The sequence below is a fragment of the Schistosoma haematobium genome, chromosome 3 (genome assembly GCF_000699445.3).
Source record: "Schistosoma haematobium chromosome 3, whole genome shotgun sequence".
NCBI lineage: Eukaryota > Metazoa > Platyhelminthes > Trematoda > Strigeidida > Schistosomatidae > Schistosoma > Schistosoma haematobium.
The window spans coordinates 31,407,395-31,432,767 of record NC_067198.1 but is presented as its reverse complement, the minus strand read 5'-3'; the positions used below and the strand labels follow the sequence as shown (position 1 = coordinate 31,432,767).

At 32.4% G+C, this 25,373-nt stretch overlaps 1 protein-coding gene across 2 annotated transcripts; it reads right to left on the bottom strand.

The window, feature by feature from the left end:
• Positions 1-349: 349 nt before the first annotated feature.
• MS3_00005527 (uncharacterized protein) lies at positions 350-24,554 on the bottom strand (the record flags this gene model as incomplete). Of its 2 annotated transcripts, XM_035730356.2 has the most annotated exons (13): positions 350-3,949; positions 4,545-4,804; positions 5,933-6,147; positions 7,705-8,032; positions 9,193-9,283; positions 9,735-9,844; positions 10,843-11,064; positions 12,703-12,870; positions 14,012-14,248; positions 17,079-17,332; positions 19,331-19,609; positions 22,284-22,451; positions 24,479-24,554. In XM_035730356.2, the coding sequence occupies 13 exons, from the start codon at positions 24,552-24,554 to the stop codon at positions 3,520-3,522; spliced, it is 2,838 nt and encodes a 945-aa protein (XP_035585651.1). In that variant the 3' UTR covers positions 350-3,519. The 2 variants fall into 2 exon arrangements, with proteins under 2 accessions (XP_035585651.1, XP_051069599.1); XM_051213608.1 differs by lacking the exons at positions 14,012-14,248; positions 17,079-17,332; positions 19,331-19,609; positions 22,284-22,451; positions 24,479-24,554 and having other exon boundaries at positions 4,545-6,147; positions 12,703-13,431.
• Between the last annotated feature and the right edge of the window lie 819 nt (positions 24,555-25,373).

Genomic DNA, 25,373 nt, shown 5'->3' with positions numbered 1-25,373 from the left:
TATGTTGTCAGAGTTTTCGGAGTTCCGCGAAAAAAATGGAGTCGAACATATTAGAACTACGAGCGTTATAATAAGTATGTTGATCGAAATATTGCTCATAATAAAAGGAAGATGAATATATATACTAGCTACTTAATAGTTTTACAATGTGAATATATGTATAATATTTGTCCATGAATAGATCACAGACGTTTCCTTTGATTTATTCTTCACTGTGATATAACAAAACGTTACTTATTATGATTCTTTTCAACATTAATACTATTCTTATCTTAAGTAGTCTACTACTTAATTCTTCATTCAACCTTTCCACTGAATATTTTATTTTTGTATACATCAGGCTGTAATAGGAAGAAATACGTGGAAGAATTAGCAAGGACGGCGGAAAAAGCTGCTAGAGAAGGAAATATGAAACAGCTTTACGATACAACGAAGTAACTAGCAGGGAAATACAGTAAACCAGAGAGACCGGTCAAAGACAAAGAAGACAGACTAATCACTGAAATTCAACAACAGCGGAACAGATTGGTAGAATACTTCGAGGAACTCCTGAATAGGCCGGCCCCAATGAATCCACCGGACATCGAAGCAGCACACACAGATCTTCCTATAGATGTCAATCCACCAACGACGGAAGAAATCAGAAAGGCCATCAGACAAATCAAGAACGGGAAATCAGCATGACCCGACAACATACCAGCTGAAGTACTGAAGTCAGACATCGAAGTATCCACAAGCATGCTTTACTTTCTATTCAAAAAGATTTAGGAGGAGGAACAAGTGCCGATGGATTGGAAAGAAGGACACCTCATCAAGATTCCAAAGAAAGGAGATCTGAACAAATGTGAAAACTACAGAGGCATTACACTACTGTCAGTACCAGGGAAAGTCTTTGACAGAGTGTTGCTGAACCGGATGAAAGATGCAGTAGACGATCAACTTTGAGATCAACAAGCTGGATTCCGTAAGGATCGGTCATGCACAGACCAAATTGCAACACTACGGATCATCGTTGAACAATCAGTTGAGTGGAACTCGTCACTATCCATCAACTTCATTGATTATGAAAAGACGTTTGACAGTGTAGATAGGAGAACGTTATGGAAACTTGTTCGACACTACGGAGTTCCTGAGAAGATTGCCAATATTATCCGGAACTCATACGACGGATTACAGTGCAAGGTCGTGCATGGAGGACAGCTGACAGACGCACTCCAAGAAAGGACCGGAGTCAGACAAGACTACCTACTCTCTCCCTTCCTCTTTCTTCTGGTGATCGACTGGATTATGAAGACCTCGACATCTGAGAGAAAACACAGCATACAATGGACAGCTCAGAACCAATTAGACGATTTGGTTTTCGCAGATGAACTAGCCCTCCTATCGCGTAAACACAAACAGATGCAGATAAAGACAGCCAGTGTAGCAGCAGTCTCTGCATCAGTAGGCTTCAGTATACACAAGGGGAAAACCAAGGACCTCAAATTCAAAACGGAAAACAGCAATCCAATCACACTTGATGGCGAAACTCTGGAAGATGTAGAATCCCTCATATACCTGGAAAGCATCATCGATGAACAAGGAGGTTCAGATGCAGACGTAAAGGCGAGGATTGGCAAAGCAAGGGCCACATTCCTACAACTGAAGAACATATGGAACTCAAAGCAACCGTTTGTCAACCAATATCAAAATGAGAATCTTCAATACGAATGTCAAGGCAGTTCTACTGTATGGAGCTGAAACTTGGAGAACTACAACAACCACCATCAAGAAGCTACAAGTATTTATAAATAGTTGTCTACGCAGGATACTCAACATCCATTGGCCGGATACCATCAGTAACAGCCTTCTGTGGGAAAGAACAAGTCAACTTCCATCTGAAGAAGAAATTAGTAAAAGACGATGGAAATGGATAGGACATACATTACGCAAATCACCAAACTGCATCACGATGCAAGCCCTAACTTGGAATCTTGAAGGGAAGTGGAAAAGAGGAAGGTCAAGGAACACACTGCGTCGGGAAATAGAATCAGATATGAAAAGGATGAATAGGAACTGGAAGGAGCTGGAAAGGATTGCCCAGGACGGGGTTGGATGGAGAATGCTGGTGAGCGGCCTATGCTCCTTCACGAGGAGTTACAGGCGTAATTAAGTAAGTAAGTAAGGCTGTAATACATAGACACTTGATGTAAATTAACAATATGGGGTACTCATAATATTTGTTATTTTGACGGAATATTGTATTAATTATCAATAGTTATTCATAATTGATTCTTCGACAGATGTCTTCTCTGTAAACAAACAGAAGTTAGAGTGTAGATTACATTTTTCAGTAAAACAAGTAGAAATAAATTGCACCAACCAACAAGTATTCTAACTCTATTCATTAAATTCAAAAAACTGGTTTACACTAGCTGATAAAGAAATGGAAATTATAGACTGACAATTATTTATTATGTCTTGAACTCCCCATCACAATAACCTGTGATTTGTTTGTGATTTATATTGTGGCAAATTAAAAGGTGAAATAAGTATGAGGTTACTGTAAATTGTGATTAGATATTTTATATAATTTGACAATAGTTTGAGGGAATGTTTGGTATGCACTTGAGGAGATTGGAAGAATCAAAGGAGTACTGGACAACCGTTTCATCCTATTTAGGGGCTTTATAGCAATATACATCAACGACTGCAAGAGAAACGTTTTACAGTGAGTATAGCCCTTCCAAATCCCTGAATCAGAATCAATTTGTCTACATTTTGTGAAATGGCGAGACAGCAGTTAGCTCACACCCGATTTGTTTGACTTTACAATCCACAGCTTCCCATCATGACTTTGAGAAATACATCACGAAGCTAGTCAATAACAAGCGTATGACCATTAATTAGATAGATGTTTTGTATAAACATCTTGGATATAAACATAGTTTCTATGACTCATCGTCCCATATTCTCAACAAGAATGCCTCGTGGTCCCATCCAATAATTCATTATGAATCAGAAGCATACTATGACAACTTATGAGGTTAGATCTGCAAGTTTCAAAGCATTAGTTCTTTGAGAAAATATTAACGGTATATAATCCTGATAACGTAATGAGAAGATGAATCAATATTACCAAAAATAACCTCCTGGTAATCATAAGGAATTAAATTTCAGGAATTATCCACCTGTTGTTTTCGAATTTGCATCCTTTAAGTTGCACGGATCATACGTTGAAATTTATTTACTAGACCGACTACTAAATACCCATTTATGATAGAAAATTTCATTATGATCTTTACTTTTATTTCTGAATAATGAGTAAACAGAATAGCAAAACTATAATTACTAGTCATATTTATATATGCAGCTTTTCTATGTTAATGTTAAACATAATAATTTCAAAATTGGTGCATATTTATCACTACAATATATAAATTTGTGTGTACTACAAAAAGACCTACTGTAGATGACTTATTTTTAAATTATAATCATGAATTGTAATATGAAGTTTGAATCACATAATTAAATCATCATTTATTCTAAATTGGATTCGGTTTGATTTTCAGCTGCGATGACTGTAGCGTCGAATGCTGCCGAAGCTCTTCTATGTCCAGCATATCTTAACTGTTTCAATGTAGGATTACGAGATAAGTCTAATTTCGGTTTAGGTATTTCATCTTTCGGATGTGTGAAGCGTCTCAATAAGGATGGATGACCATCAGAAGAATTTTTTGATTTGGGATGAAGTTTCTCTTTCTTTAATGAATATTTATGCCATTTTATTTCAATGATTAAAACAATTAGGCTTGTTACAACGAATACAGAAAGTACAATAAAAGCACCAGATATATTGTACAATGTAATTAAATTGAAAGTGGCTGTATTTGAGGTACTTTTTACTTTTTCAACATTCCATTTCTCAAGTAAGTGATCAATAACTCCTCTTTCCCGAAGAATTGACATACTAAATCAAAAAACAATAAAATTTTCAAATAACTATTGTTAAATAGATTATTAAAGTATGTTAACAGAGTGAATAGTTTAGCTATGAAATGTTATGATAAAATATTGTTAATTTATCTGCGAACAATTTATGGACTGATACTTCAAATATTCATTTAGGAACCAACAATAACATGTAAGTCAATGTTAGTCACTTTTTAGTAATATTACGTTTCATTATGAAAGGACAATTATTCCATTGTATTGTACTCCATCAATATCTGTTAATGAAAACTTATCTCAGAATGGTTCAGTCAATTTGTAACTACAATTTTTCTAGGAAGCATAGTGAATCAAATTTTAGTATGAGTGAACTATTATGAGTAAGTGAAACAATAATCTAATCCACATCACTACCCTTATGTTACTTTCTGAGTTACTACGGTCACCTTTGTACACACATTAATTGTAGGGATATATCTTTGAATCATACAATTATCAATGAAATATAAGTTTTTATCGCTCTATAGCTAAGTTGAACAAAAGTTACGAATGGGTATGGTGACTTAATAAGGCTTTAGATAATAATGAAAATGCTGTCATATAGAATAACTTACAAATTAAGCATCAGTGGAGCGTATTCTTCACCTAACCTTACAGCGAATCCAAATGGTACTATAACTTTCTTATCATCAACAACTGTCAAAGTTTCCTCATTGTCAGGTAAATTATGCATTAATTGTATTCTGTCATCTAGTACAACATTTTTAGTACTGTTGCGGACGTACGCTATACTATCATTAATGTTTTTAAGGATAACTGGATTTTTCATAATTTTTTCATATACTATTGAGTAATATTCACTGGAAGTTGCACTCTGAAAGACAAAAATGTTTACGAAAAGAGGTACATACCAAATGTACTATTGTTAATACAACATAATCAACAGTTAACCAGAGGAAAATGCACACTCATCAATAAAGTACATTTACTTTTTATCTTCTCATAATATGAAATCACCGTTTTCTCCTTTATTATTGGCTACGAGTTAAATTTAGGACCCATATTTACTTCCTATTTGGTGTTTACCGGGATCTCAGTGTTGATATCTACACTTAAATTCAATCGCGGTACTTATCGCTTTAAACTCCAGAGCATTATCTACCAGGCTATCAAGATGCGATAGCCGCAAACAAGTATGGTATTGGGATATTCCAACAGGGACTGATCACATTTAGTCGTTAATAACAACAAAGAGAAATCACAAACCTTGACAAATCGTATTCATTCTCACTTCTCAGAATAAAGGTTACGGTTCATTTTAAGATATATACACAACCTGTCATTGTTGTTGGAATTGCAATTATTTCTAAATACTGTGTAATGAGTGATTAATTAGTATCAAGACAAGCAATTGAAATACAAGTGAAGGTCACGAGTCGGTTTAAGCTAGATTACCACTGAAAAACTGAAGGCACGAGATGGACGTTTCATTCTAGTGTCGAACTCCTCAGCCGGGCACATCCACAATTCTGCATGTTGGACTCGAGCCCAACACCTTCAGTTTCGCAAGCGACCGTTTAACCTCCAGACTCTGAGTCCGAGTTCCCATGCGGGATCATGGATGTGTGCTTCTGAGGAGTCCCATACTAGGACGAACAAGTGTCCAGTGCTTCTAGGTTTTCAGTTGTGGTCTAGCTTTGATCGACCCGTAATTTCAACTCTCAAATGCTAAAATCCGCATACTTATAAGATAACAAACTAAAATCACTATTATATATTATCACTATTAAAACATAAACGGTCAATAAAACAAGTTATGAATAAGTTAGATTTTTAGAAAACGTATTTTTTTAAACTTCGACGAATTACGACGACCTGTTATTCTGTATGTGATAACTTCAATTTGATGACACACAAATTTGCTTCTGTCTGGTTTGAAGTATACCATAAAAAGAAACAATAAATATTAGGTTACCCGAAAATATGTTAAAAAGAAACAAACCTGTATCATTTTTACTGTACCACTGTTTTTAATAGCTCCCAATGATAATCCTGAAGTTGCAAGATCTTCTAACGACGATACAGGTATTTGTATTGTATTCCTAGTTAAAAAAGCTGTCAAATCAGCCTGCCAAGTGGCTTGAATCACCAAAACTAAAAGCCAATAAAGAAGTGTTACTGTCCTTGCAGAGCAAGCGATGGCACGCAGTTCTTGTCCTAAAACATTTAATTAATAAATCATTTCATAAAACATTTTTAATAGTAGTTTATTTTAAATACCAACCAAAATACTTTTATAAGTAAAGATAGATGGTGGTTAGCAGTAGAATTCAGGACGTATATTTCATCTTATTTGAGACTCGTAAGCTGGATTTACGTGCTTCCTAGAATTAATAATCACTCCGTAACTCGAACCCAGTATCGTTCGCTTCACATGTCATCGCGTTTTCCACTTAGCTGCTGGGTCCTGATAGGCACTAGATTGTGCAAAATACTTCTAAATAACCCATAAAGATTTACTGAGTTATTCCGATTCAGTAAAATGTGGTGGATTTTGCTGCTTGATAATCTTATAGATTTTTAAATAATAATTAGCCTTCAAAGGAGTTCTTATCTAGTATGAATTTTCATTGTCTCAAATAATACGCGAGATAACCAAATTCAATGGGTGCTTACAATAAAAAATAAGATCTTAAGATCTACTATTGGTTGAAGATTATCCATAAATTTGATAAACTTAGTTCACTGAATCAAAATAGAATTCAGTATAGAAATTCTTCAAGTAATATCATTTGTTCGCGCGCGAGACCGATAGGTTCTGGGTTCGAACCTTGCTAGGCGGGATCGTGGATGCGCACTGCTGGGGAGTCACACAATAGGACGAAACGGCTGTTCAGTGCTTCCAAGTGTTCCATGGTGGTTTAGCTTCAATAGAATCATGATCTCCACTATTAGACTTACTATAATATACACAAAACCCCCTTCTAATATCGTTTGTATTTATAGTTAGTGGATAAATATATGAGCCGATAGAAGTATGGAAGAGATTACACAATACAGTGATTCAACATTACAAATATCAAATGACGTTAAGTAATAATCAAGGGGTTACAGAAGAATAGAGATAATTGTCCACTGAAATGAAAAGCATAGAGGTCATAATAACAAATGAAGAACAATCATGAGAAACTGTTGAACAATAACGATAACTGATTACAACTAAAATGACACTAAACTATTATCACAAACTGAAACAAGATCAAAACATAGTGGAGAAGGGCATTAGGATGATGGTAGAATGAGGGATTGGATGTATCGTTTTTGCACACAGAGTTCAGACTCGAATTGGTGGATTGTCAACACCTCATCAGTGCTGTTTTTGATGCGACCTCTCTTTAATCTATTTTATTTCTTTTGTAGCTGTGTAGATTATTTTGAATGATGATTCTTTTTGAGCAACTTGTTGAGAGTTGATCAGGTTCTCCTATATTGATCTTGTTTTGATATTTGAAATGTCGGATCACTGTATTGTGTAATCTTTTCCATACTCCTATCGACTCATATATTTATTAATCAATTATAAATACAAATGTATAGCTTAAATAAATGATATCTTCGAAAAGAAAGATGTTTTTAGGACACCTTACTTAGTATGATATAAAAATCTGTTCATTGTAACTCTATTAGTCTATTTTATATAAGTCATATTGAATTATTATTGAATATTTTGAGATGATAAATCTGTGAAGTCAACTTTCTACATTTTAAACTTACCTTGCATAAGCATACCACCAACTGTGAACCAAACACTGTGGTATATTGAAACCTCATCAGAAGTAGCACCTGGCAAAGCCAAATTCCATGCACTGAATGGACTGATTATACTAAATATTGTTATTAGGAAAGCTGCTATAAATATTGAACCAATTAAACATAACCAAATATCATAACGAAACGGTAGAAACATTTGAAATAATTCTTCATTTTGTTCGGGAATATTTAATAAAATCCCTAGAGTATCTTCCATAAATGGTCCAATAAAGAAAAGATCTTGTGATCTTTCTTTATTTATTGTTAATGGTGCAGCTATAATATCAGTTCTCTAAAAATTAAAAATAAAAATATCCCATTTGAGAAATTAATGTTAATCAGTAACTACAAAGAATAAATTGATTTATATATTGTTTGCTTGAATCTTCCCATTGATGTTTAGGACTGCAATTGGTCAGTCGACTAAACCATCCAGCTCACACAACGAAACTCCATCAGGGTTGAAGTTCTTATGTCGAATGAATAACTACAAACGTATATTGAAACTAGATCAAAGTTAGTAATAATCCTGATTTAACAGACAAAACATATATTAATTGTGTTTAAACTAAAGAAATGAGCAACATATTTTAAAAAGGTAGAGTTTACAAGATATCAGTTCAACTTATTACAGGCTAAATTTCAACCAGTGAAACTTCTAAATATAAGTAATTAGCTCATGGGACTGGAGTAAAATCTATATAATAATTAATCAGTAAAACAAGTTGCCTAATGTTTTGATTTAATTGACTGTTGTTTTACTTATAAATGATGCTCAGATTTCCATAAAAAAAACATTCAAGTAATTGAAAATGGTAATTCCAAAATTGATTGTCTTGTATAAATTTCGTTTGTCTTATTTATCTACTTTAACCCGTTATCGAAATCGTATTAGAAGCAAAAACAAACATTACAAAAGTAGTTTTTTAAGTTTACGATTTGAGTAAAATATTGATTTACCGCACTTCAGTGGTTACCTTCAATCGCAGTGTGTTGTGATATCCAGTCATTTAGCCTAATAACTGAGTGGTATTATGTTTTAGATAGATATTGATGGGTATTGACTTGCAAAGTAAAGCGTTACTTTCTTTTTAATCAATAAGTACTCTAAAAACTCAACTTAGTATGTTGGAAGTTTTCACCGTGGAATGCTTAATTCCTTCTTAGAAGCTCGAATTCGCTGAGAGAGCTGAAGGCTCTGACTTCTATTCTATGCCGAGCTGAGTGTGCAAAATACTATGAATTGGACGGTTAAGCAGTACTGTGTGATTTTCAATGGTGAAAATACTGACCTATTTACGCGTGAACGGCTAAATTTATATCACAAGATGCTGAGAAAATGGAGTAATTAGTCAAGATTATAAACATTATAGATCTTTATATCCAAATTCCACTGTCATAAACGATTGGTAACAACGCCTGTTTTAATTAATTAAGATTTTTAATACTTACTCCAGCTAGTAATTCACCAATCATACCATTCCATGTTGTATTTGTAATTTTCACTCCATATTCTCCGTCAGGTGGGAGGAAAAGTCGGTAACTTGATTCAAAAAAATAATAATTAGGATGAATATAAAAATATTTTTGAAGAAATTTACTCTGAGTTCAATTTCATTTAATTAAGGTGACCTTTAACAGACCTGGGAAAAAGACTAGTCTGGCTTCATTTTACTGACATTAATTAGTAAACTATTACAACTTGGAGTGAACTGGATAAATGTTTAGTTCAAGATTGTAACATCTGATATCAGTCAACGATGAAGACTATTCTCTTCTGGTTACACAAGTTTTCACAAACCAATTAACTGAATATAGTTTAATCAACAAAATTTGATTAGTTTATGATTATGGATTTTCAGTTAAATATGTATGTAACTAATAGTTTTATATTAAAGTAATGAAGTAATATTTATTCAAGTCGGACAATCCCAAAATCTTAACGTGTTGTCAAATACATTTCATCTAAAGAAGAAAAAAAAGATCAAACTAACCGAAATTGAAGTCGAAGTGAAAATTCATTTAATATATCTATAATTAAACCCTCTGCATTGAGTAATTCATTGTCTTTAGTTATTTGACCACGTACAATGTATGGTGGATCCTATAAATGGAAATATATAAGTTAATTCACAAAATTTATTACATATTGATTGAAATAAATAAAATCATATAATCCTTGATTTTTCAATTGGTGTGGATGTGTCGTTCAATTTCGTGGATTAGTTGAAGTTATGCATTAACACCGTTGGATCCCGGCTCAGTGGTCTACTTGGTTAAGCACCTGGTGTGAGGCTGATAGATCCTGGGTTCGAATCCCGAGAGGCGGGGTCGTGGATGCGCACTGCTGAGGAGTCCTACAATAGGACGAAATGGCCGTCCAGTGCTTCCAGGTTTTCCATGATGGTCTAGCTTCAACCGACTCATGATCTCAACTGTTGGGATCTTTATTTAGTCTGATATCTTATTCACTTGCTCTTATGCTTAAATTAGCTAACTTAGATAATTTACATAAGGAATTATCTGTGAAGTTATTATGTTTACTGAAATTGCAAAGAGTCATTTATTACATCTAATTCACTATTCCATTCAAAATTTTCTATTGTGAACAATTACAAGACTATGAAATAGTAGAAGAACGATAATCATCAACAAGAAGATCGATGTAATATCTGACCTCATTGTAAATAGTAAATCAAATTATGAATTTTACAACATAATATGTAATTAAGTTATTTGGTGAGACTATAATTTGTGGATGACCTTTGAGCAATGCAAAAATGACCTTGCAAATATCCACGTACTAACTAGGACTAAATGAGGGTTATAAACCAATGTGAGGTATTAGAATTGTGATTTACTGTTAATGATTAGAGTTTTCATCACTAAGTGACATTAGTTATAAAGCCGAAATAATATTCAGCCAAATGAACGGATAAACTTCGTTCTCAAATCCAAGATCTTTTATTTTAAATCTGATTGGTTCGTCCATAAATTATAGTCTCATCACTATTATGATCTAAAAAGAAGTAATCAGGTACTATTTGTAAAATGAAAAAGTAAAACAATTAGATTTAAATTTTAAATTTCTATAAAACTCACAAATGATGTTGAAATATTGATAGTTTTATTTTGAAATGTACGAAATGTATTTGGAAATAAACCGCTTAATAGACCTTGTTTTGCTACAAATTTTGCATATTCACTTAATTGAATATCACCATTTTCTGAGAAATTTCCAGTTAATAAAAATTTACTCTTTCCTTCTACATCTGTTTCCAATGAATAGAATAATAAATTTTTCCATTTTGGTAATTCTGCTAGCTAAATTTAATATAATGAATGGGAAAATGAATAGAAATAATTGATGATATGATTTACAATTTATTGAAAGTATGTATGTATGCTTAACGGTTCATTCGTAAGTTTTATTGTCTACTTCTAAAACAGTTAAGGTGAGAACAAACTATTTTTGAATACACAAAGGGGGGTTTGAATTTTCGTATGGTTAAGGTTTCAATAAACCTTAGTATACGCCCTTTTACACTTTTGTACAACATTACAAAATCCGAGTTAAATTCAATCTTATGACCTGTTTCAATTATGTGTTTGGCAATAGAGGATGATGGATGTTTGTCCTCTACTCTTATGGGGATATTCGATTTTATTTGTTTTAGGTATATGTTCACACACCTTAATTTTGAGATCACGATTATTCCTTCTTATGTATGTATGACCACACACACACATTTAAATTGGTAAACACAGTGAGATGTGACGTAATCGTTTTCTTTTATTTAGGTTTTCGATGAAGCATGAACCTTGTTGAGATGGTGGAGAAGATTTGTAGCTCAGGTGGATGATTTTGGTGGAGTTTTGTTCTCTGAGCTGGATGGTTTGGTCAGAGAACAAAACTACACCAAAGTGAACCTTGTTATTTTCTTGATAACGAACTTTGCTGCACAATATGTCTTGTTAATGACATGATTTAAGCCTTTGTTTCAATAAAAGGTTATTTGAATCACCTCTTAATGGTAAGGTGATGTAGACAGGCTTTTTTCCGCCAAAGCTATAGTAGGTCTCACTGCACCATGAACTTTCTCACCTTAAACCTACCTTGGTAATATTAGCTTATTATCCAGAGTCGTGATGTTCCAAATTATTTTCACATTATTTCTTCATTATCCTTGTCTCCTCTTACCCTCCATTTCTAGTCATTTTTAAATATTGAGGTTCATATTTATAATAGATCGAAATGTCATTGAAAAAAGGATTATCCTAATCAGAAAATACCACTTATGAAAGATTGAATTAAAGTCATCGAATTGCTTACTATTTGCCATATTAAGAGATTCTAATCAGTTGTGAGTTACAGGAAATGTGTTTCTCTTTTTTTTACCTCTAGTCTAAATGTACTTCGAATGGTATCAGAGTGATCAAATGAAAATTAATCAAAAAAAAGAACAAGTGCTTATAGATTTTCATGTTAGTTTGTTGGAGGCATTAGAAAATAAACAGTTTCATGCCAGCTCATATTTTTACACAACAATTACCTATAATCTTGAAACAACTTGCTGTCCCCCTTACAATTATTGTCTAGCATTTTTGAAATACATCATTCCAATATATTTAACATTTACATGTTAACATAAAGAAACAAACTTGACCTTTATTTTGGTTTTACTGTCTCTCTCATTATATATAAACCAGGGTGAAACCCTTGAGTAAAAATATTTACCTAAAATGAATACATAGAAATGATACTGTATACTATGATTCTGTATATTGTTTAACAACTTTCAAGTATTCATCACCTAAATCTTAATTTCGTTTACAATAATTGGAAATCATACTGCTTGCCAATGGGTAGTTTTCATTGAAATAATACATTGTAAACGTCATCTTGTGACTGATCACATCAATGATATAAAATGTATTAAAAATCAATAGATACTTATTTACACTAATAAGAAGGCGATAAAACAATTGACCATATGGTCTAGGCTGAAACGAAGGAGCATCACAATCTGAAATAGATGGAATATCCCAAAAGTCTATTGAAAGACTTTTCATTAAAATTGTAGCTTGACTCGATAATAATATCATGTAAACAGCTTCCAATTCACGCTCCTGAAATTTAGAAAAAGAAAGCCTTGACGTTCAGTAAAAGAAACATTCTTTTACTAAGCTTGATAGTAAAAAAACAGCTAAAGTTAATTGATAGGTTTGTTCTACTCATACGATATCAAACAGTGTTTATGTGGAATCTAAGCAACAAGCTGATAATTCCAACATTTAGTCACGGATTTACAGAAACAATTTTTGCACAAGTGTGAAAAATAACTAGCATCCATTAGATATGATTATTAATATTATGATTCAGTATCGTATCACTTAGTACAAGTATCAGTCAAAACACATGTCAAAATGGGAATGAAATTTGCTTACGAGTTGCAAATGAAACGATATGACTTTCTACTGAGACTACATATTATGGACGACCTAGAGAATGCCCGCCTAATTAATAGGGCTAAATGAGGATTATAAACCTATGTGAGGAATTAGGATTATGATTTACAGTTGATGGTTAAGGTTAGGTATTAAATTTTTTTATCCAATGACACATTGGGATCTTCAACATATATCAACTTGTGATGAAAATAATCTTTAAACCAACTGTATGATAATCGTTGTTCTCTAAACTGAACAATTAGACAGTTATCTAGAATTAGATAAGATACTGAGTGCATGATTCAACTGAATTTCAACTGGTTTTGTATTTTTGTTCATTCTAAAAATTATTCCAATATGTGACTTCAGACATATATAAATCTGAAGTTTAATTTTCTCTTCATGTTTATGAGTTCATATATTACATACCTTAACTTTCAGTCAATTATTTCTTAATAGTAAATTATTCGTTATTTGGTATCGATTATTGTTAATGATGATCTTCGGCGAAACTATAATTTATGGACGAACCAATCAGATATAAGATCGGATTTCGGTGTGAAATTCACTCATCTATTTGGATAAATAGAGTTTGGCATTATAGCTGATATCAGTTCGTGATGAAAACCCTAAATGTAACTCCTAACTCTAACCATCAACTGTAAATGATATTTCTAATTCTTCACACTGATTTGTAACCCTTATTTGGTCCTAATTATTAGGTGAAGACTCTCAAGGTCACTTTAACGTCGATCAAAGGTCGTCCATAAATTATAGTCTCACCATGATCTTCAAAAAAAGTAAATATTTTTCAACTTACAGTTATATTATTTGTATTACATTGAAATATTTCACTCATTAATAATCTCATATTCTCACCAATATTCAGATTTAAACAGTCTTCCTCATTTAAAATTGGAAATTGTCGAAAAAATCCTGTTGCAACTTGTTCAAACTGATTGGTCGTAGCTACACGAATTAATTCATTTGGTGTAATTGTCAATGTGGTTGGTAATATCCAGTAGAGATTACGAAAAGTAAATCTGTCTTGATATATCTATGACGACAAGTAAAAGATAGCAGTTATAATGGTTATTGAATTGTATCAGTCCAAAATAATAAAACAGTATACAGGTGATTTGAGTTGTATTGAGGGTGGATCAGTATACCTGTAGTGAATGAACACTCAGGTGGGGACAACCAATGTGAAAACCATACGTTCAATCATTCATTTACAAATCCTCCATCAATTGTCTCAAACTTCATCGTTCCTTCATTGTCATAACAATCTGTTCCTGTTCTCTTCAATTCGATCTTCCAACCTTTTGTTGCTAAGCCTTCCACTTCTGATTGATGTTACATACTACTTACGCCTGTCGATATCGAAAAGGGTTTACTTGAATTTATTCAAAACCAGTATTATTAACTCCATATTGATCTACCTTAGTTCTACAGATTTCATGATGATAAGAAGCTTTAATGGATGCAATTAGTTTTCAATTATAAATAGAATTTTTTAACCGTATACATCATTAACTGTCTGGTAACTAACAATCATGATTTTTATTTATGTAAAGTTGAATGAATCTTTTGGATTTACTTCGTTCGAGTACGTTTAGGGTCAATCTTGGTGATTTTTATATAGTATGAGATTGATTTTCATCAAAAACTAAATTCAATTAAGGAAAACAGTTGTTCCGTTTTCTGATTTTCAATGACTCTGTATAGTTTATTCACATTGAATACCGTCAAAGTGAAATGCATTTAATTACTTTCTAATAGGTTACCGTCTTCATATCTACGAAGAATATAATTAGATTCGAAGAGATATCACATAATTGTATTTTAAAAAGTGTATCTAATTTCATTCTAAATCGAAAGTATGAAATTCGTGAGGACTCTGTCCTAAAATGTAAGAGACCCATTTACATTCTAACCTTCAACGTCACATACAAATGTCAATCCACCAACGACGGAAGAAATCAGAATGGCCATCAGACAAATCAAGAACGGGAAAGCAGCAGGACCTGACAATATACCAGCTGAAGTACTGAAGTCAGACATCGAAGTATCCACAAGCATGCTTTACTTTCTATTCAAAAAGATTTAGGAGGAGGAACAAGTGCCGATGGATTGGAAAGAAGGACACCTCATCAAGATTCCAAAGAAAGGAGATCTGAACAAATGTGAAAACTACAGAGGCATTACACTACTGTCAGTACCAGGGAAAGTCTTTGACAGAGTGTTGCTGAACCGGATGAAAGATGCAGTAGACGATCAACTTTGAGATCAACAAGCTGGATTCCGTAAGGATCGGTCATGCACAGACCAAATTGCAACACTACGGATCATCGTTGAACAATCAGTTGAGTGGAACTCGTCACTATCCATCAACTTCATTGATTATGAAAAGACGTTTGATAGTGTAGATAGGAGAACGTTATGAAAACTTGTTCGACACTACGGAGTTCCTGAGAAGATTGCCAATATTATCCGGAACTCATACGACGGATTACAGTGCAAGGTCGTGCATGGAGGACAGCTGACAGACGCACTCCAAGAAAGGACCGGAGTCAGACGAGACTGCCTACTCTCTCCCTTCCTCTTTCTTCTGGTGATCGACTGGATTATGAAGACCTCGACATCTGAGAGAAAACACAGCATACAATGGACAGCTCAGAACCAATTAGACGATTTGGTTTTCGCAGATGACCTAGCCCTCCTATCGCGTAAACACAAACAGATGCAGATAAAGACAGCCAGTGTAGCAGCAGTCTCTGCATCAGTAGGCTTCAGTATACACAAGGGAAAACCAAGGACCTCAAATTCAAAACGGAAAACAGCAATCCAATCACACTTGATGGCGAAACTCTGGAAGATGTAGAATCCCTCATATACCTGGAAAGCATCATCGATGAACAAGGAGGTTCAGATGCAGACGTAAAGGCGAGGATTGGCAAAGCAAGGGCCACATTCCTACAACTGAAGAACATATGGAACTCAAAGCAACCGTTTGTCAACCAATATCAAAATGAGAATCTTCAATACGAATGTCAAGGCAGTTCTACTGTATGGAGCTGAAACTTGGAGAACTACAACAACCACCATCAAGAAGCTACAAGTATTTATAAATAGTTGTCTACGCAGGATACTCAACATCCATTGGCCGGATACCATCAGTAACAGCCTTCTGTGGGAAAGAACAAGTCAACTTCCATCTGAAGAAGAAATTAGTAAAAGACGATGGAAATGGATAGGACATACATTACGCAAATCACCAAACTGCATCACGATGCAAGCCCTAACTTGGAATCCTGAAGGGAAGTGGAAAAGAGGAAGGTCAAGGAACACATTACGTCGGGAAATAGAATCAGATATGAAAAGGATGAATAGGAACTGGAAGGAGCTGGAAAGGATTGCCCAGGACGGGGTTGGATGGAGAATGCTGGTGAGCGGCCTATGCTCCTTCACGAGGAGTAACAGGCGTAAGTAAGTAACTTCGATTAGAATTGTAGCGATAAATAAATCCCCAAAATAAATAGCTCTGTTGGTCTTCGACATTTGATGCTGATCACATTAGTTTTAATGGACTCACCTAGCTGAAAGCTCTCGGTCATGCATCTGCATCAGATCACGAGTGAGAACACCGTGCCCAAGTTCTCCTGCAACCGCTAGCCAGTTTAGATCAGTCAAATATTAAGTATATTTTTCAACTTAACTCTTAAATTAAAATATTGGCTATCTTAGATCTTTTGATATGGTTTCAGAATTATGATCAAGTTTCTCAATGAACTTCTTCAACTGACGAATATTATAAAAATAAAAGATTTACTGTTTAAAGCTATTTAAGTAATCTTAAATAAATTTTATATGATGGCACCACTTACCATATACAATTGATTTAAATCAAGTGGTCTAACTTGAATATGAAATATATGACTTAATAGAAATGATGATGATTTTGATTTCATATTTTGAAAACGTTTCAGTAAAACATCGATTGTATCATAAGTGTTTGATGTGGGATACATAGGATTTGATTGATTAGTAATTGAGAACATTTGAGTTGAAATGTATGGAACAAATTTTTCATCATTCATTTCTGCTTGTAAAATATAATCAAGAGCTATATTTGTCTCCACTAGATAGTATATATAATCCAAATGGTAGATATATTATGTCATTAAAAATAAAATGTAAATTAATGAATACACTTGCAAACTTAAAACATTAAATATTTTCAATGGTTAGCTAAATATATGTAAATGTATTACAAAACATATCTTAGCCGGTTTTAGATAACTCATCAATTCTAACACTTTATCTATTGAAGCTAGGTAACTGAATAAAGCGTCTTCTAAACTATCAAGATACTGAGTTCAACTTTATAAATACGACTACATTTTAAGAGCTTTTCGTTAAAGTCAGGAGATGATAGTATATACTTTTTCATATAGACAATTAATTAAAAAATTTCTTGTTTTAAAATGAGCACTACAGGATTAGAAAATACCATTGTTATAGATTGTTGTTTGATTATCGACATACACGCCGAGTAATCCGTAGCTGAAATTTTAATTCCATTAATCTTGCACAATAATCTGTCGGTTGCATAAAATTTGTGTTTAGAAGATCTAATTTAATACGAGTCCCATTGGGTTGATGTCAACTGATTACAATGAAATCTCAATACAGTTTAAGTTCAACAATATGCAGTATCACAAAATTGATTGATTCGTATTGATAGTCACTTAGGTTCAAATCTGACTGATATATTTATGGAGAACCTGGAAAAGATGACGCTTAAGCACTTAGTCTATGGAATTACATTTTGTTGTAGATATGTTGGTGACACGTTTCTTGTTTAAAACAATCAGAAACATTCTACATATCTACTCAATCTTTAACAAAACACATAACGATACAAACTTTAATATGGAACATGACTTTAAAGGGAAATTCCATTTCTTAAATAATGGAATAAAACGAACTTGAGGCGGCAAGCGACGTAGAAAAATCTTTCGCAAAAACACATGGAGTGGAGTTTATCAAGACTATAACAACTTTTGTACAACAAGTTACAAATAAGGGATTGTACAAACTCTTTAAACCGCGTTCGTAAACTTAGCTCGAAAAAAAGCCAGGAACAAGATTTTGTCATCATTGAGACCTATGAGTAGAAAAATTGTATGCCCATTGGGATATGACAACAAGAAATATATTTATTATTAACGTTCTATTCAATGGTCAATTTATTTAAAACTATCAACTTATTACCGTCATGGCAAATTCACAGTTTTGAACAATATCACCGGTAATAATTCTCTAAACTTAATCAAACTCTTCAATTCTTGTATAGTTAATACATGACCCTTTACTTCCGAATTCTAGACAATTGCCACAGTTATCAGACAGTTAGTCTCGGGTTATATTTCTATGTGTGCGGTTGTGCATCTGCACTTCTAAGGAGTCTCGTACCAAGGTAAAACGGCTGCCCAGTGCTTCCAGGTTTTTAATGTCAGTCTAACTTGGATAGGTTCAGGATTCCGATAAAATTATCAACTCATTGCTCTGAATCTTCTATATCTATTCCCAAGTGATCGTAATCTTGTAAAAACTCCTCAGATCCTCTATAATTATCACACAATCTATCTTATGTTTCCGGACCTTACCTGCCCCTCCTATGGTTTTTGAACTCCATCTCTAAATGACCTCACACATGTTCTTACGCATATATATATATATATATATATATATATATATATATATATATATATATATATAATCATTATTGGTAATGTTTGTTATTTAAATTCTTTATGTTATCAATGTCGATCACCTCATATTATATCATATCACTTAAATACAAATATGGTTGTAAGCAGCTGACGAGAAACCACGAAATATGGTGAATCCATATTATTCTGCCACAATTGTTTTTCTGCCTTTACTTAAAGCCGTAATGAGAACCAATTACATAAAATAGTAAATACTTCTCCTTATTATTTTGCTGTTATTTTTAAACATGATCAGTTCCATATCAAAAGTGCAAAACAGGATAAATTGCTTTCATAATACACAGAGAGTATATTATCGGTCTTATGAAATTTGACAAGTTTACTTTTGCACTATCACTTACGGTTCGGTTTGTCGGCTAGTAATAGTGCTTGTGAAGCACGTTCAATTTCGCTCATTTCATATATCGCTCTACCAGTCTGTTCAGGTGTTGGTTGAATCCATATTGTTGTTGTTGTCATTTTAACATTTGATAAATTAATTATTTCTCTGGAACATGCTTGTCTAGGTATAGCAATATGTGGTATTCTGTATGGTGTAATTTGTGCTTCTATTAACTGCGCAAGGGTACATGTTGTTAAACTTATAATCACATGTACATCATTTTCAACAAAATTACACACTATTTAAAATAAATCAATATAAGAAAAAATTAGGAAATATCTTTTAATGTATTTAATGATCCGAGTGATACTTGGTTTAATAAACAGAAACCGTTCAAAGATCAAACTATTGTCTACTCTGTGCTATATCAAAAGCGTAAAATGTGACACTGAAGTTTCTTTCTAATTATCAAATGAGTTTAAAAATTAATGTTAAGAAATAAAGTGGCCATAAAATTGTGGGGATAAATTTTATCTAATACACTGAATAGTAGTGGAATTCCTGAACACGTTAAAACACTCACGAGTAAAACATCATGCAACAAAATTTATAGGGCAACTAATAGAGCTAATTACTGTTTATCAAATGGAGTCGATTCATCATCTTATAGAAACTTATATCCATCATATCACTTAAAATAAAAGCGTCATTTATTACATCGTTTGGTCCAGAGAATAATAAAAAGCATATTATTACCATTCGAGAATCCTTCGTCTTGTCTAATTGCGACCTACACGTGATCGAACCTATGACCTTCAGGTCTCACCACAATCTACAGATTGCCAAACCATTAGACTAAAATCTCTTGGTTTCTATATATACAACTTATTCAATTCACTACATAATATTACTTACTTAATTACTTACTTACGCCTGTTACTCCTTGTGAAGGAGCATTGGCCGCTCACCAGCATTCTCTATCCAACCCTGTTCTCGGTTGTTATTCATCCTTTTCATATCTGATTCTATTTCCCGACGTAATGTGTTCCTTGACCTTCCTCTTTTCCACTTCCCTTCAGGATTCCAAGTTAGGGCTTGCATCGTGATGCAGTTTGGTGATTTGCGTAATGTATGTCCTATCCATTTCCATCGTCTTTTACTAATTTCTTCTTCAGATGGAAGTTGACTTGTTCTTTCCCACAGAAGGCTGTTACTGATGGTATCCGGCCAATGGATGTTGAGTATCCTGCGTAGACAACTATTTATAAATACTTGTAGCTTCTTGATGGTGGTTGTTGTAGTTCTCCAAGTTTCAGCTCCATACAGTAGAACTGCCTTGACATTCGTATTGAAGATTCTCATTTTGATATTGGTTGACAAACGGTTGCTTTGAGTTCCATATGTTCTTCAGTTGTAGGAATGTGGCCCTTGCTTTGCCAATCCTCGCCTTTACGTCTGCATCTGAACCTCCTTGTTCATCGATGATGCTTTCCAGGTATATGAGGGATTCTACATCTTCCAGAGTTTCACCATCAAGTGTGATTGGATTGCTGTTCTCCGTTTTGAATTTGAGGTCCTTGGTTTTTCTCTTGTGTTGGTTCAAGTTGTCATACTATATAATGTAACAAATACCAAATATCACTTCTAGGTATATGCTTCAATTTCGACGTGTTTGATTTTAACAATTCATAACTTGTCACTAGAAGTCATTAATACGTTCTCTTGAATTCGTTGTATAGTTGGAATATGATTACTGCTTAGTTAAGTATTTTTTGAAGTTTATTACCTATAACCGTCTGATTATATATGATGAAGGATTAATAATATATAATGCAAATTATTAGAGTACATTTCATTCAGAAATGCATAGATCATCATACTAAATTAGTGAGTTGAATGAAAGCATTTTGGTAATTTATGTATTCTACCTTTGATTTTACGCTTATGGTGACAATAAATGTTAGCAAATTATTATAAATCGACTTGTACTTAGTCGTTTCATATTGTACTAATGATAATGGAAAATGTTTTCTTATCGAATTACTTGGAACGAGATCATTCTAATTTTGGCTTAGAATATATAATTGAGTTTAAAGATTATGAACAATGTTTTCCTAATCTAAATTTATAATGAACACATATTGACCAATTTGATCTGTCTCTTCTGTACCAACAAAATCTGGAACACTAAAAATAAACGTCACTCTAATGTTAATTGTAATTAATTTATAGTAGCGAACCAAAGTACCAAAAGTGTAATGATGGCACCTTAAGTGATCTAATCCAACTTCAACTGGTAAGCAATCATACATAAATAAATATGACTGGTATCTGTAAGAATAAAGCATTTTATTTATGAATAGATTTAAATAGAATTGTGTGCGATTCATAAGAGAATCAATGAGTTACACATTCAAATAAGTAAGAACTAATTTATTTGAAGTGTAGAAAGACTAGAGAAAAACACAAATAATTTACAGTATGACTGAGAGCCAGTTAAAACAATTAATTAATCATTAGAGAAGTATGGTCTGTAAATGAATCATAATGTATAAACTTCTTTATCGTACTATAATTCAGAAAACAGCACAGCATATAAATGGATTAAGATAGTGTTTGGAAGTAGTCGACAGGACATTTTATATCTCAGCATAGTGCACAAGACATTGAGTTAGTTAGACTAGTAACCACATGGCAATTTGATCGAACAGAATTCAATCAGCACTAAAAAACTTGGCATACATGACATTGGTCACTACTTAATGATTAATCATTTATAAATAGAAATACTTAAATAAACATTAAATTACTCCATATAATTAATAATATGGCTTAAAATCTAAAATACCAGCTTAGACTTGGAAAGGTTCAACACATGTAACAGTAATAGCACTACTTTACTTAAAATAGCACATTAAACAATTAAATATAAAAGAAATCAAATTATTCAATAAAAGATGCTTACCACTTACCTAAACCAAAGGTAAATTCTCTTATAGTTAATTTTAATTTCGGTGGGCTTGCCAATGAATAATTTCGTATAGGAAAATCTGCATAGTATTCCATTTTTTCCTGTAATTCACTAAATCGGTTGATTAAAGCTTCTCCTGTTATACCTAATTCACTATCATAGATAATACCTATAAATGAAATAAACAAAACAATTACATTTAAAACATACACATATGTGTAATTGTGTTTAACAGTTAAATAATCAAGTTAACACAGATCATGATCGAATTTTAACAATAAATGTTAAACAATAAAGTCCAATAATGTTTGATGAGAGGCAAATCTGTCAGTTCCATATCACGTTGATATTAAGGTGTTTAAGTTCAATTAGTAAATGACTGTAACATCCATGAATGTATATATACTTTCTGTTCAATATTCAATACCAAATAGATTGAAATTATAAATTATAAAATAAATGTCTAACTATGAGATGGTGGCAAAGATTTGTGACTTAAGTGGATGATTATGGTGGAGTTTTGTTCTCTAAGCTGGATGGTTTGATTGTGGAGCTATCATCGTTATTCTGAATGACATACATCATTAGTACCTAAAGTTTGTACTGATGGTGTCGTTCAGAATAACAATGATAGCTCCACGATCAAACCATCCAGATCAGAGAACAATACACCACTAAAATATCTGATCAATTAAGTCATAAAGATCACTATCCACTGGATTTGAAAATTAAATTAAAGCTTCTAAACTATTTGTTTAATAATATAATATACATATATCATAAAAATAAACTCAATCTGAATATTGCGTAACTTCAACAATTGGTTAGATATTATATTTGACTTCATATTTCCAAAATAATGAATTTAATCTGTAAACTTATTTTTCATATATGTTGGCTATTTAGATTATCTCATTCATCTTCACAACTGGAAACGATCATTTTCTATTGGTATATGTGCATCTTGTGTGAACTGTTTCGATATCCATCTCTGCTTAAGACCTATAAAAATTTTTTATAACAAACTGAAATCACCTACAAAAACCGTTAAAAACTTGAGAATAGTGGACGAGTGATTTTGAGATATTCAACAAAAGAAACTGGAATCAATATCTCTAAACTATTAACACGTTTTGTATGTCAATGTTGATACATATTTGGTTATTAAATAGTTAAGTTCATGAGTCAATTAAAACTAGACCACCATGGGAAATCTGGAAACATTGAACAGCTTTAATTGACTCATGAACTCATCTATTAAATTACCACAATCTCCACAAAAAAACCCTTTCTGATATTTGGATATTGTTATTTTAATCACAGAGCGATTTTGTGGATATTATAGTAATTTAACAGTTGAATTCATGAGTCAATTGAAGCTAGACCATCATGGAAAACCTGAAAGCTCTGGACGGTCGTTTCGTCCTATTGTGAAACTCCTCAGTAATGTGCATCCACAATCCCACCTCGTGAGATTTGAATCCAGGACGTATCGGTTTCTCACGCAAACGTTCAACCCCTATTTATTTTATTGATTCTATTTGATAAATACTTCGTTTCTAAAGCTATTTAACAGTAGTTATCTCTGTTATTCGTTGTTCATGACATAGGATTCCTCTGTTAACCACAATCTAAATATTAATAATAGTAACTAATACAATTTGATAACTTCTCAGAAATCAGTACATGGTATTCAAAAGAAATATATTTTCTTAAAAACCATTTTAATAGTTTACATCTTCTTTTAATAGTAGTATTAAAACCCAGAATAAATATTAACAAAAACTTAACAGTTTGCTTATTTAGAAAATTCTATAAGATTCAATAGTGAATATTAATGTGTTTAATTTGAGAGTTTAATAAATAAATAATAAAACCAATACCATTGTTCACTGATCACTAGTTTCAGTCAATTTCTTCCAGTATAATCATCATATATACATATAGATCATTTCAAATTTTGAGGTACTTCATTTTGATTTAACTATCTAATAACAGTTCTATACTTGAATACTATACTTTAGATGAATAATAATGCTTATTGAAAATACAAATCTTCGATAAGTACAAGTATCAAAGTTATTCATAGATTGAAACTGTACAATTTCAATCAAATCAATCACTAAAATAATATTTTCTTTTCAAATAACTGAATACATATTACTTTGTATTACATGAATAACATTAATAACTTACCAATATGTAATAGTTTCTGACAAACAACTATATTTATCATCCAAATAACAAATAGTTGATAAGTAAGCTGTATCATTTTATGTTAACTTTTTTTTAGATTACATGAAATTCACATTTCTTAACTAATATTATTCGTTTTTATATAGATGAAAATCATAATAGTCAAGTATTATTGTCATTCAGGTAACTATAGTTTAAAACAAACAAAAAAAACGAAAAAAAGAAACAAAAAATTGAAAAACAAAAAAAGTAAACAAAAGAAGAAACAAAAAATTAAAAAAATACAAAAAAACATTATTTAAGTCATCACTTTGGAATCTTTTATTTTACTTTCTTAACTCTTTAGTAACCTCGTTTAATTTTCGACAAATTCTTTTGTTGCACAATGTAAATCTAACAATAGAAATTAATAGTTTCATTAATTTCTATTAATAAACAACTATTCACCGAATTATATTTTATTTCAGTCAATTACTGACCTTTTATGAATTATTCATTTAACATGAATGAATCTAGTCTATCTAATATTATTTTTGTTTAAATGATTTAGAACAATAATAAATATATAATATACATGAATAGTGTTATTATTTATATTAAGTTCTAAACATTAAATTAACCTGAAATAGAATTTTCTAGGACAATGAGAAATGAAAAGAAATCGCATATTACATTCTATAATAAGTTTCAAGGTATTGTGTGAAAGTTGATCCAACATATAGGTGGTATTTGTGGTGATTAGTGTAGTTCAGAAATGTTAGGAGTGAAATAGGTGTTAAAAATGCCACAGGTATTTGGAAGTTGACAGCGCTTTAACCAGTTACACCTAATATGAGTCGTATCCACAATGTGAAATCAAAAGACAGAAGCGAGGAGGTTCGAAGATATATTTGAT